This window comes from Panthera onca, chromosome A2, assembly GCF_046562875.1.
Source record: "Panthera onca isolate mPanOnc1 chromosome A2, mPanOnc1 haplotype 2, whole genome shotgun sequence".
NCBI classification, from domain to species: Eukaryota; Metazoa; Chordata; class Mammalia; order Carnivora; family Felidae; genus Panthera; species Panthera onca.
Window position 1 is genome coordinate 75,455,588 of NC_138340.1, and position 12,835 is coordinate 75,468,422.

At 44.4% G+C, this 12,835-nt stretch overlaps 1 protein-coding gene across 4 annotated transcripts in view; it reads left to right on the forward strand.

Moving 5' to 3' along the window:
- Nucleotides 1–12,835, forward strand: part of AMPH (amphiphysin) — a 247,856-nt gene that overhangs the window by 153,380 nt on the left and 81,641 nt on the right. For all 4 annotated transcript variants that reach the window (XM_060632223.3, XM_060632222.3, XM_060632226.3 and 1 more), the window contains exons 6-7: nt 2,882–2,989; nt 5,146–5,231. In XM_060632223.3, the coding sequence (XP_060488206.1) occupies nt 2,882–2,989; nt 5,146–5,231 (194 nt within the window). The remainder of the gene's footprint in view (nt 1–2,881; nt 2,990–5,145; nt 5,232–12,835) is intronic.

Sequence of the window (12,835 nt, forward strand, 5' to 3'; positions counted from 1 at the left end):
TTTCCTTTCTGGTATAATTTTTTTTTTTTTTTTACTTCTAGCATTTCCATTTGATTTTTTTAGAAAGATATTTTCAATTATTTTTAATGTTCATTTTATTTTTGAGAGAGAGAAAGAGACAGAGTGTGAGGGTGTGAGGGGGGGGAGAGAGAGAGGGAGACACAGACTCTGAAGCAGGCTCCAGGCTCTGAGCTGTCAGCACAGAGTCCAACACGGGGCTCGAACTCACGAACCGTGCCATCATGACCCGAGCTGACATCGGATGCTTAACCCACTGAGCCACCCAAGTGCCCCTCCATTTGATTTTTGTTTGACTATTAAAGTTCCCATATTTCTGTAGACATTATTCCTCTGCTTATGTCTGTTATCTTCCTTTTGCAACTCGATTCTTGTTTGGTATTTCCAACATGTCTGAGGGATCATGTCTGAGTCTGGTTCGTGGATTGCTTTATTTTTTCTCATGGATGTGTGTGTGTGTGTGTGTGTGTGTGTGTGTGTGTGATAATTTTAGAATGAATCCCAGGCATCACGTACAGAATAGTAAAGACTGAAGTAACATTAATGTCTCGAAATGGGCCTATCTTTTCGTCAGGCCAGCAGCATGGGGATGCAAGTCAATCTGATGAATTGAAGTGGTTTGGGTTTGTTGGTACTGTTGTTACTTTCAGTGCACAAGGGCTTTCACATTCCTCTAGACTTGGGCTGCTAATGCCTTGTTCTGCTCTCTTAACCTCTATCATGTTTTTAGACTCTAGGGTTGAGGTCTGGTTTTTGCCTCTCCTTTGGCCCACATGGACAGGCCCGTGGATGCCAGATCATTTTTCTGAGTGTCCTTGTTCCCATCAGATTTTGGTTCCTTGTATGCTTGTATTGCAGAAGGGGGCCCCCCATATATATTTGCTCTCCCACCAGTGGGAGGCAGCTATTGCTTGTTATTGAGCGTTGGACTTATCATGGGGGCAAGGCTGTCTTCTGGTATGCTTTCTTAGCCTGTCTGAAGCAAAGTCAGCCTCATATCTGTGGTTGGTTTTTTTTTAATTTTTTTTTTTTCAATTTTTTAAAAATTTACATCCAAATTAGTTAGCATATAGTGCAACAATGATTTCAGGAGTAGATTCCTTAGTGCCCCTCACCCATTTAGCCCATTCCCCCTCCAACAACCCCTCCAGTAACCCTCAGTTTGTTCTCCACATTTGTGAGTCTCTTCTGTTGTGTCCTTCCCTGTTTTTATATTATGTTTGTCTCCCTTCCCTCATGGTCATCTGTTTGTTTTCTTTTTCCTCTGGTTGGTTTTGAGCAGGAGTTTCCTGCCCCTGCCCGAGTGGGAACAGACCTCTGCGTCTTAAAGGGGTCAGACTGTGGGCCCCAGAAGGTTTATGCCCCTCCCCGAATGAGTAGGGACTTTTTCATTTACCCTTCTTTGTGGAACAGTGTTCTTTGCGTGTAGCGTAGGGGCCAGAGGGGTTTCTATCACCGCCCCCTCCCCGCCAGGGCCAGATTGGTTTTGCTTCTGCTCTTCCCCATCAAGCAGTGGATCTCTGTTTGGGGTCTGTGAGTAGGAGGATTTCTCGCTCCCTCCTTAAGCCACTTAAAGCTTTTGCCTTGTAAAAGAAAAATGTCCATTGACACAGGCGTGGTTTGATGCCCACGCTGTGTAACCATAGCTCATCTCATTCTCACCTGCACTGCAAGGGAGTGTCGTGTTCCCAGACTTTCTCACAGCATCCAAGGGAGGCCAAAGGAAAGAACTTACCCCTGAGTGCAATTTGCCCTCGTGCCTTGGCCACCCAGCTTTCCAAAGTGATACCTTACCCCACATTAGGCCTTTAACAGTTTGTTGAAATTTTAGCTGACCTCCTCATGTCCACTTGTATGGTAGCCACAGCTGTTACCTGTACCCTGGTGTGTTGGCACTAATGGTCTGTTGGCTTATCTCTTCTCGGATGGATTTTCCCTCTTCCTGAATAAAAGAATTCAGATTACTTTGTTGCCTTGTGACCTTAGGTCTCTGATACAGTCAATGAGAGTTACCCTTTTATAGATGATCCACATTTTTTCTTGTCGGTGTGAGAGTGACATTCGTTGCAGTTGTCTGTATCCTAAATGGAAGTGGGAGTCTCTAGGAATCAACGTATTTTTAAAGCTCCTCGGGTGATTCTAATGAACAAAAGGATTGGGGAATACTTCTAGGAAGAAGGTTTTTTTTAGGAAGTAAATCCGTTTTATAGAATTGCTGTTGGTGTGAGTGTTATTTGAATTGTAAAACCAGGGGCGCTTGGGTAGCTCAGTCGGTTAAGCATCTGACTTCGGCTCAGGTCATGATCTCACGGTTTGTGGGCTCGAGCCCCACGCTGGGCTCTGTGCTGACAGCTCAGAGCCTGGAGCCTGCTTTGGATTCTGTGTCTCCCTCTCCCTCTCTGCCCCTCCCCTGCTCGCGCTCTCTCTGACTCAAAAAGAAATAAACATTAAAAAAAGAAAGAAGTGTAAAACCAAATGCTAACATAGTTTTCCATGATCTTCAAAGTGGAACACTTCATGATTTAGAGGAGAGGCTAAAAGATAGTATAGGTTTACTGCTCCCCTCAACCAGTTCTGGAAATTTTCTGATTTTTGACCGTACATTCTACCCTCAACTGACCAGCCTAATTACTATCAAAAGGGAAGATATTTACCTAATGGTTTTTACATAAATGGTTTTACATAAGAATTGGAGGTGTATTTTGGAGAATTTCCAGGTATCATTTGTCTGCTGAAATTCTGGCTCACTTCAATCTCTAGTCAAGATATTTGGTTACTCTGGACAAGGAAAACATTTCAGCAGTCAAAAAGAGACTCTATGACCACGCCTTTTCCTTATTTGTATGTATTTCCTTGTTGGCAGAATCGCATCGCAAAACGCAGCAGGAAGCTGGTGGACTATGACAGCGCTCGCCACCATCTAGAAGCTTTGCAGAGCTCCAAGAGGAAGGATGAAAGTCGAATCTCTAAGGTAAGGATTGATCCCACCGTTGACACCACTCTCTACGTTCTATGACCTCTGACAGTTTCTCTTTTTAAGATTGAATACAAGCAGATTGGGAGGAGTCAAGATGGTGGAGAAGTAGGGGGACCCTAAGCTTGCCTTGTCCCACAAACACAGCTAGATAAGTATCAGATCATTTTGAACACCTAAGAGATCGATGTGAAGGCTAAGAGAGTAAAATTAAATACAAGCATACCTCAAAGATCTTGTGGGTTCAGTTCCCAAACACTGCAATAAAGCAAATATTGCAGTAAAGCAATCAGATGCATGTTTTAGTTTCCCGGTGCAAACAAAGGTTATGTTTACGCTATACTGTAGTCTGTTAAGTGTGCGATAGCATTATGATTAAAAACACAGCATGTGTATCTTAACTAAAAATACTTTATTGCTAAAAAATGCTAACCATTACCTGAGCTTTCAGTGAATCATAATCACTGATCCCAGATCATCATAACAGATGTGATAATAATGAAGATGCCTACATATTGCAAGAATTACCTGAATGTGACACAGAGACATGAAGTGAACAAGTGCTGTTGGAAAAATGGCACCTGTAGACTTGCTTGATGCTGGGTTGCCACAGACCTTCAATTTGCAAAATTGTCAGTTATCTGCACATCACACACACACACACACACACACACACACACACACACACACACACAAAACAACCGAGGTATGCCTGTATTTCCTTTTTGAAGGAGATTGGAATCAGGACAGAATTTCAACTGCATCATGGTACCTACGGGCTGCTTTCCATAATTCTTAATTAAAAAATAAGGTTTTGCATGTTACCATAGAGTTCATGTGGCTGACACTGACTCCTACATTTTGATCAAAATAAACCTTGGCCCCCAACAATCCTGCAGGGTCAGTGAAAGTAACGTGTTCCCACACTTCCTTCTGTGTTTGTAGTCCGTAGTTGAAGCTAAAAGGCAGATTCAGAGAGAAAACCAAATTTGAAATGCTAAGATATAACCTGTGATTGTCAGAGAGCCCAGCTATGGGCTAGATTTGTGGAACTGATTCATTTTCTTTTAGAAAACCCATTTCCGCAGCTTTTACTCCGTATGCCCATTACTTACAGACACCAACTAACTGACACCTGGTAACTACTCGCTTTGCTCCCAGTCTTGCCTCCTCCTGTCTGCCTACACACAGCTGTCTGAATAGTCTTTCTGCCTCACATCTCTAGATCTGTTTCCCCACTGCTTGTCTTTTAATGGCTGCCATTGCCTGTAGAAAGCAAATCTAAGTTCCTTAGCAGGCGTACGAACCCTGCACAACTTGGTGGTTGTTCGTCCTACTCAACTTTCAAATTTTCTTTCCCCTCTGCTTCCTCCCTATGCATATCCTAAGCTAGAGCCCCCGTGACCCACACCTCAGTTCCCGAGCGGCCATGATAAGAGCTCCACTTCGTGCACAACCCCATAGGTGCCAGGCACCACGATCATCCACATTGTCATTTCTTAATAGTCACAGTAGCTGTGAAGGAGGCATTACCGTCTCCCATTTTACCAATGAGGTATCCAAGGTGAAGAAAGTGAAAACAGCCTCCCAAGTTTCCACAATTGGTAAGCTAGGATTCTGGCTGCTAGGGAACGCCACCTTCATGCATTGGAGTGTCTGTCCACCCCCTTCTTTAGCAAACATTTGCTGATTCTTCAAGAGTCCATTAGAATATCACTTTCCCTGTGGAACCTTCTCTGTTTCTATACCATCTTCCCCAATAGCATGCTCTGCAACACTATCTGGTAATGTAATTATTTTCACTTCCCGGTAGACTGGGAGCTCTTTGGGAAGCATCCGTGTGCAGTATCCAGAGCAGAGCAGTGCATGTGACAGTTAACCCGTTTTGTGGCATGAATGGATCTGCCAGATTACAAAAGCACCCATTGTAATTGAGTCAGTTTCTGTGTCTCAGTAAGACTTCGTGTTTCTTATCAGAAACGGTTTTGTGGATTATAACCAGACAAATTTCTGTCCTTCTCAAAATGTTTCTTGGATGCCATAAAGCTATTCCTATTTTATGTTCAGTGCTGTTGTTGTACGTAACAGTGGCTTGTGTTTCAGTGAGTTTTTTTTTTTTTTAGCGTAAACACGTGTCAATGTGTCCTTTCTAGGCAGAAGAGGAATTTCAGAAAGCACAGAAAGTGTTTGAAGAGTTTAACGTTGACTTACAAGAGGAGTTACCATCGTTATGGTCAAGGTAAAGTTTCTGTGCAGGGTGTACGTGTCCCATTTGGAAGATCAAGAAGAGGGGATGTGATGCTTCAGGGCCATCGAACCTGGCAAAACGTTCTATGTATCTATGTATCTGTGCTTTTCAGAATGGTAGCTACCTGCCACACGTGGCTGGCTGTTGAACTCTTGGAATATGGCTCGTATGGTGGAGGAAGTGAATTTTTAATTTATTTTGCTTTGACTCATTTAAATTTAAATAGCCACACGAAGCTAGCAGCTGCTATATTGATGACACAGTTTTTAGACCTTGATATATTTCTCAAGTAGAGTCTCCCATCTCAGAAGGAGGCAACAGGAGAATTGCCCTTAACTTTGAAATTTACAAGGATACCCCATTAGCTCTTGGCAGAACTCCCTTGATCCCAAGGGGTCATCTGGTCTTCAGGCTTGGATGCCAAACCCTGTGCTTTCAGCTCTGACCTTCTTAACCTGAACTGCATTCCCATTTTAAGCACTAAATATTTTTCTTTTATGGTTACTCTGCATTTCTCATGGCATTAAGTGCATTTTCCATCCCTTGTCTTATTTTTCCCGCTCAATGGTAGAACCAAGAAGCTGTTGGATGCAGTGGGGACTTCCGCCTCTCAGTTTCCATCGACACCTCATGCGACCATGCCATATAAACACATTTGCACTTGCTATGCAACATTGCTTTAAGACAAATCCTCTGGCCCGGTTTCCAACCAGACTGGCATCCTCAAAACCTTCCTATCTAAAAATTCTGGAGGTCCTACTTATCCTTTAAAACTGTAAGCGTTTTGAGGGTCTAGAGTGGAGTTTGTCCGTGTTTGTGTCCACTCCATGTTTATTTTTGAAATAACTAGAGGAAATTTCGGCCAGTTCACTCTAGAATCAGCCTGTAAGGCATCCCACTTCAATGTCCAGCCATAACCCAAGGTTCAACATGTGTGAAATTAACTCCTCGCTCATCTGAATTTACTCATTCTTTCCGCACCTGCATTTCTCTTTTTAGTACTGTCATTCTTGGGCTCCCCGCCTCAAAGCTTTGGCGTCATTAACTATTGGAAGCCAGAGGACCATCAAAGGAATCAATTTATCCTCTCTGTGGTCTTCTGGATTGGTCTCTGCCTCCGTATTCTCATTGCCACCACCCATCCCCTCATCACCCTCCTGTTGAGGCAGATATCTATTCGTAACTTTCATGGAGTCATTCGTGCCTATTTAAAACCACAAATTATAGGGGCACCTGGGTGGCTCAGCCAGTTGAGTGTCCGACTCTTGATTTTGGGTCAGGTCATGATCACAGGGTTGTGGGACTGAACCCCATGCTCAGTACAGAGCCTGGTTGAGATTCTTTCTCTCTCCCTTTGCCCCTCTGCCTCTCTCCCCTGCTTGTGCTTTCTCTCTCTCTCTCTCTCTCTCTCTCAAATAAATTTTAAAAAGAAGATAAAGTCACAAATCATATGAATTTATGGGTTTTTTAAGAAGTATATTTTTTCATTCTTATATTTCAAAAAATACTTGTATCCAAAATCTTTACGCACATCGTTGGCACCCATGTCTTTGTCCTCATCAAGGCTGACTCATGAAATGTCAGCCAAGAGTTCTCCCCAGCTTATCATCTTCCTCAACATCCCCAACACCAGTTGTGACTTGCATACAATTTAAACAGTTCTCCTGTTCATTTCCCCTCTAAAGGAATTTTTGTGATCTCAAATGTCATTACTTACCCAATTGCTTTTTAAACTGATCTTTATGAGAACTTAGGTACCACAACGCTCAACACTTCCAATTATGAGATAATACTCCCAGGAAAATTGCCAAAATTCCCCAAAGGTGGGTGTTATTTGCCTTAATACGTATTGGGTATGGAACAAAAATATTTCTTCTTAATGTTCTCGATAAGCATCCTAAACTAGCATTGACTGATGAGGTTTCAGGCTTCTGTGTCTTCCCCAGATAGTATTTGGTCATTCAAAATAACAGATACAGAGTATCTTGTAATATGAAAGACTTTAGAGGAACTTAAACACAATGGGAATATTTGAAGGACAAGTTTTGGAGAGAAGCCATTCCCCTTATCTGCCATATACAATATAAATACTTCAGGGGCGCCTGGGTGGCTCAGTCGGTTAAGCGGCCGACTTCGGCTCAGGTCATGATCTCGCGGTCCGTGAGTTCGAGCCCCGCGTCGGGCTCTGTGCTGACAGCTCAGAGCCTGGAGCCTGTTTCAGATTCTGTGTCTCCCTCTCTCTGACCCTCCCCCGTTCATGCTTTGTCTCTCTCTGTCTCAAAAATAAATAAATGTTAAAAAAAAATTTTTTTAAAATAAATAAAATAAATCAGTGCTCTTTATTTTTAAATGTTTATTCATTTTTGAGAGAGAGTGTGAGTGGGGGAGGGGCAGAGAAAGAGGGGGACTGAGGATCTGAAGCGGGCTCTGTGCTGACAGCAGCGAGCCCGATGTGGGGCTCGAACTCACGAACCGTGAGATCATGACCTGAGCTAAAGTCAGAAGCTCAACCAAGCCACCCCCGTGCCCTGCTTCAGTGCTTTTTAATCCACTGTGACTTATTTCCGCACTCAAGGGTTTTTCCTTTTTACGTCAGTCAGGTCCTGCCCTTTGATCCAATCCTAGCTTGGGCCTTTGTATATACTCTTTATATATACCATGGTTTTTGACTAGACCTACATTATTCAACCGCAGTAATTGTGTGTACTGTGTTTATACGAGAGGAAAAGAGAGCGCTCATTATTGTTGAATACTTTGTATTTTCCAGGTATCAGTTTATTCACTTTACACACATAATCTCTAATCGTCACAATTGCATATATCCCCACCTTACAAACGAGGAAGCTCGGGATCAAACACTTTGCTGAAGATCGTCGCGTTTATACATCCTGAAGCTGGCACTTAAAAACACTTCTGTGGTGTTGCCTGTAAATCCTGATTGTCTGCATTTAGGACTTCCTATGTAAAATGAGACTGTACGCAGGCTTTCATAAATAAAGCTTAGTTCATAAAATTGTCTTATTATACATATGTTTTCTTCCCAGCCATATTACTCCACCTTGAAATTGCAGTTATTTGTGTCTTCCGGCCTCCCTGCTATGGTGGGTTGAGGAATGAGAGCTCCGCTATTTAAGGAAAGTGCAGAAGTCCCTGAGAAGGAATGATCACAGATGTAGGAGGAGGCCCGGGAGAGTAGTATCTTAAAAAGCCAAGAATGGCGAGAGTTTTAAAAGTGAAGGCATGCCAGGAGAATCATTGACAAAACGGAGGTCAAGCAGAGGAGACTAAGGGTGTATTGTCTTGGTGAGCCTCCAGACAGGCTCCCGCTGATGGTGGGGTCAGAAACCTGACTGCAGCCATTGGAGACGCCATGGTTGATGATGTAGAAGGATATCATCTCTTATTTGAGGATCTTGACTATTCTGGGCCTGAGGAATAGTGGTAGCAGATACCACTGGGGGAGTAGGGAGAGGGCAGGGGAAGCCTTCTAAAATAACCGGTATCATTTTGAGGGGCTCGGTCGGTTAAGTGTCTGGTTTTGGCTCAAGTCATGATCTCGCGGTTCATGGGTTTGAGCCCCGCATCGGGTTCCGTGCTGGAGCCTGCTTCCGATTCCCCCACCTTCTGTCTCTCTCTCAAAAATAAATAAGCATTAAAAAATTAATTTGAAATAACTGGTATCATTTTGAGAAGCCGACAGAGGCGGCGGCACAGGTTGGGATGATTTAGGACTGGGGATTTCTGGAACCAGTAGGGGACAGGGGGATAAAGACGAGGTGTTGGCACAGCGACCAGCCAGTGGTGAGAGGTATGCCACAGGGCCCGAGCTTGAGAAAGCAAGATGCCGAGCCTGAGGGGGACGACAACCTGGAAGGAAAGGGGCACTGATCTCAGAGAGATTAAGAAAAAAATCAACAAGTGGAACGGAAGTGAATGAATGAAGGATCTTGTGGTCTAGGAAATTAGGTTAGGGAGCAGGCCTCTTGATTGTCTGCTGTCAGTTGTGAGCCATGGATGGCAAGACCCAGGATCCGCAGCAGAATGTGTATGAATAAGCATGTGAGTTACGAGTTTGTTTCTTGGTTTAAGAGTCGGGTGTCGAGGTCTGCTGTGTTCGTGTTAGGATTCGGTGAAGGAGAGAGAAGGGAATCAGGAGATGTGCGCTATGGACAGTCAGTGGGGTAGCGGCCTGGGGGTTGGTAGATGAGCCGTACAGGGCCGAATACGTGCGGCATGAATCTCAGAGGAGGGAGTGTCAGGGGCCCAGAGGAGCAGGGGCCAGCTAGGAGAAAGTTCCTCGGTCTCCCACTCCACCCCCCTGGTAAGTGACGGATGGCACAGGATGCTTCTTCCATTGCAGGGGGTTGTGGTGAGGGGGTTGCAGTGACCCCCCCACCCAGCCCCACCCCTGCAGATTTCCCTGAGGGAAGTGCTGAGGGGAGTGTCCTGGCCTGCACTGCTGTGACAGCTCAGCTGACAATCCTTCCCATTGTTTCCAAGAAGAAAAAACCATCTTAATAAAGAAATTAAGTGGGTCTTGAGAGCTAACCTGAAGGAGCCTGAGGATGCCTCAGAGGAGTCCTTCGGGGACATGGTAATGTCTGAGTCCCTTGTTTATGAAGAGCGTGTGGAACACCTCGCAAACACGTAAAAGCAGTACTCTGTGGATGTCTAGTTCCCTGCTGGTGACATCAGGTTTTTACAAGGCAAGGGTAACAGTCAGCATATGCCCTTCCAGTGGAATGAGTGCCACATTTGTTGGCTCATTCGTTCATTCATTGAATATTTACTGCACACCTGCTCTGCCCTGGTGCTGTATCAGGTGCTAGGCCTGTAGTAGTGACCTGCTTACAGGCAGGCCCTACTTTGAAAGAGTCTCCAATTTCATAAAACCCTTATATGACGAATTACATCAAAAGTGTCCAACACATTTTTTTTCTAAGTTAAACACATCCTAGTTGACTTAGCTTCGAAATTCTAAAATGAACCACAAAAATATTAGAAAATCATTTGACATCTGTTTAGTCGTGTTAAACAAGGTCTTGCTTTCTTTCTGGCACCACACCACTTATTTCTCTAAATAATAATTGATATAAACAAGATACGCTATATATCAGAAAGCAAAACTAACAGAAGAACGGGAATTCTTGTTTTTTTGCTAAACGTCTCCAAGAATCACTATGTTTAATAGCAGTTAACCTTCTAAATAAAAGGGGGGGGGGGAGCACTAAGAAATGAACACAAAAAATGAATAGGTCACTCGCAAAAGAAGAAATATAAACGGCTATTAAGTAAATGAAGAAAAAAGTATTAACTTTAATTGAAGGAATATAACTGTAAAAGGCAGCCGGATGCAAACTCTCGCCCATCATATTCCCGAAGGTTTTGTGCAACTTCGCACTGAACGTCAAGGAAGTAGAAGGACCCTGCCCCCGTGGGGGCAGCTTGGAAGTGCACACCAGAGCCTCTGTGGTCTGTGCCTCTCACACAGTTTGCACTCAAGGCACTTATTCTAAGGAAATAGTCGAGCCATGCACCGAGTTTTAATTCGTAGGTCGTCGTTAGGGTTTTGTTCGTCATAGTGAAAAACCAATGAAAACAAAGCAGTCCCCGCCAATGAACTTCAGCTACACCCCCTCCCCCATCCATCTGCACCTGCCGTCTATTTAAATCTGACCCTCCTTCGGGCCAGCCCAAGTTGATCCTCTCAAGCAGACGTTCGAAGCTGGCACAGGGCCTGTCAATTCCCCTATCTTCTCAGTTCCTGTAGCCGTTTCTGTCTGAACCTACTCATTTTTGGTATTCAATTGTGTATGGCCTCTCATGGTAACTTTAACATTGGCATTCTGCGTCTTTCACTCACCAGCGTGGGTGAAGTGTGTGTTCATGAATCCTCCCCTCGGGGGCTCCTGTAAGTGGACTGTGTGTTCCTGGAGCCCCCGGAGCCCACCCCTAGGCATGAACCCAGAGTGCATAGGCCCTTCGTTGAGCAATTGAATGACGGGAGGTATGAGGAATGACTGGTTGATGGGGGTCCTGAGTTGGCACTTACAGTGCCGCCGGAAGTCTTCTCTGCCACATACGGTGAGCTGGACCCTCTGCCCAGTGTTGTCAGTGCACCTGCAGACTCCCCTCCTGTACAGGTGCTGCTTTGTTAGCTTCCTCAAACACAGGTCCTCTCCATTCCCCTGTCCCACACATGGTTAGGGGCTGCAAATAACCACTGCCTACAAATAAACACATACTTCACGGTCGGGAAGATCCCCTGCCCCAGCGCACAGGCCTGCCTCACTACTCTTATCTCCCAAGCTTCTGATCTGACCCTCCCAAGTAGTTGCTATTTCCCAAACACCCTGTGCCAGGATTTTCTTTATTAATATGTGTCTGTTTATCTATCTATCATCTATCAATATATACACACAGACACACATATACACACACACGCACAATGGAATATTATTCAGCCATAAGAAAGGAGGGGCACCTGGGTGGCTCAGTCGGATGAACGTCCAACTCTTGATTCCAGTGCTCAGGTCATGATCTTATGGTCATGAGATCAAGCCCCATGTCAGGCTCCACGCTGGGCATGGAGCCTGCTTAGGTTTTGTTCGCTCACTCTCGCCCTCTGCCCCTCCCTTGCTCACTCATGCTCTCTTTCAAAAAAAAAAAAAAAAAGGGAGATTCTGCCATTTGGGATAATATGGATGGACCGTGAGGGCATTATGCTGAGTGAAACAAACCGGACAGAGACATATGTTCCACTTAATGTTTAGTATCTACAGTGATTATGTCTCTCAATTCACCTATTTTTATTTTGATATGAAATAATATACATAATATATGTCTGTGTGTATATGTATATTCATATATATATATGCAGGTGTACGTATCCTGTATGTATATATGCATATACATATGTGTGTGTGTGTGTGTGTATACATGTCACACCTTCTTTTTATTTATTTATTTATTTTAATTTTTTTTTTAACATTTATTTATTTTTGAGACAGAGAGAGACAGAGCATGAATGGGGGAGGGCCAGAGAGAGAGGGAGACACAGAATCTGAAACAGGCTCCAGGCTGTGAGCTGTCAGCACAGAGCCCGACGCGGGGCTTGAACTCACGGACCGCGAGATCACGACCTAAGCCGAAGTTGGACGCTTAACCTACTGAGCCACCCAGGTGCCCCACACCTTCTTTAATCATTCCCCGGACACTTGGATTGTTTTCATCTCTTGGCTCTTATGAATAACGCTGCAGTGAATGGGGCAGTGCCTGTATCTCTTTGAGTTCCTGGTTTCATTTCCTTCAGACGTATCTCCAGAAGTGGGATCACTGGGTCGTACGGTAGTCCTATTTTTACCTCTCTGAGGAGTTTTCCCCAGTGGCTGCACCAATTTCCATTCCCAAAGACAGTACACAAGGGGTCCTTTTTCTCCACATCCTTGCTAACACTTGTTATCTGGTCTTTTTGATGACAGCCGTGCTGATGAGTGTGTGAGGTGATTCTACTGCATGGTATCCCTTGTATGTGGAATCTGGGTGGGGGAAGGCAAATTCATAGAAATGGAAAGTAGGAAAGTGGATGTCCGGGG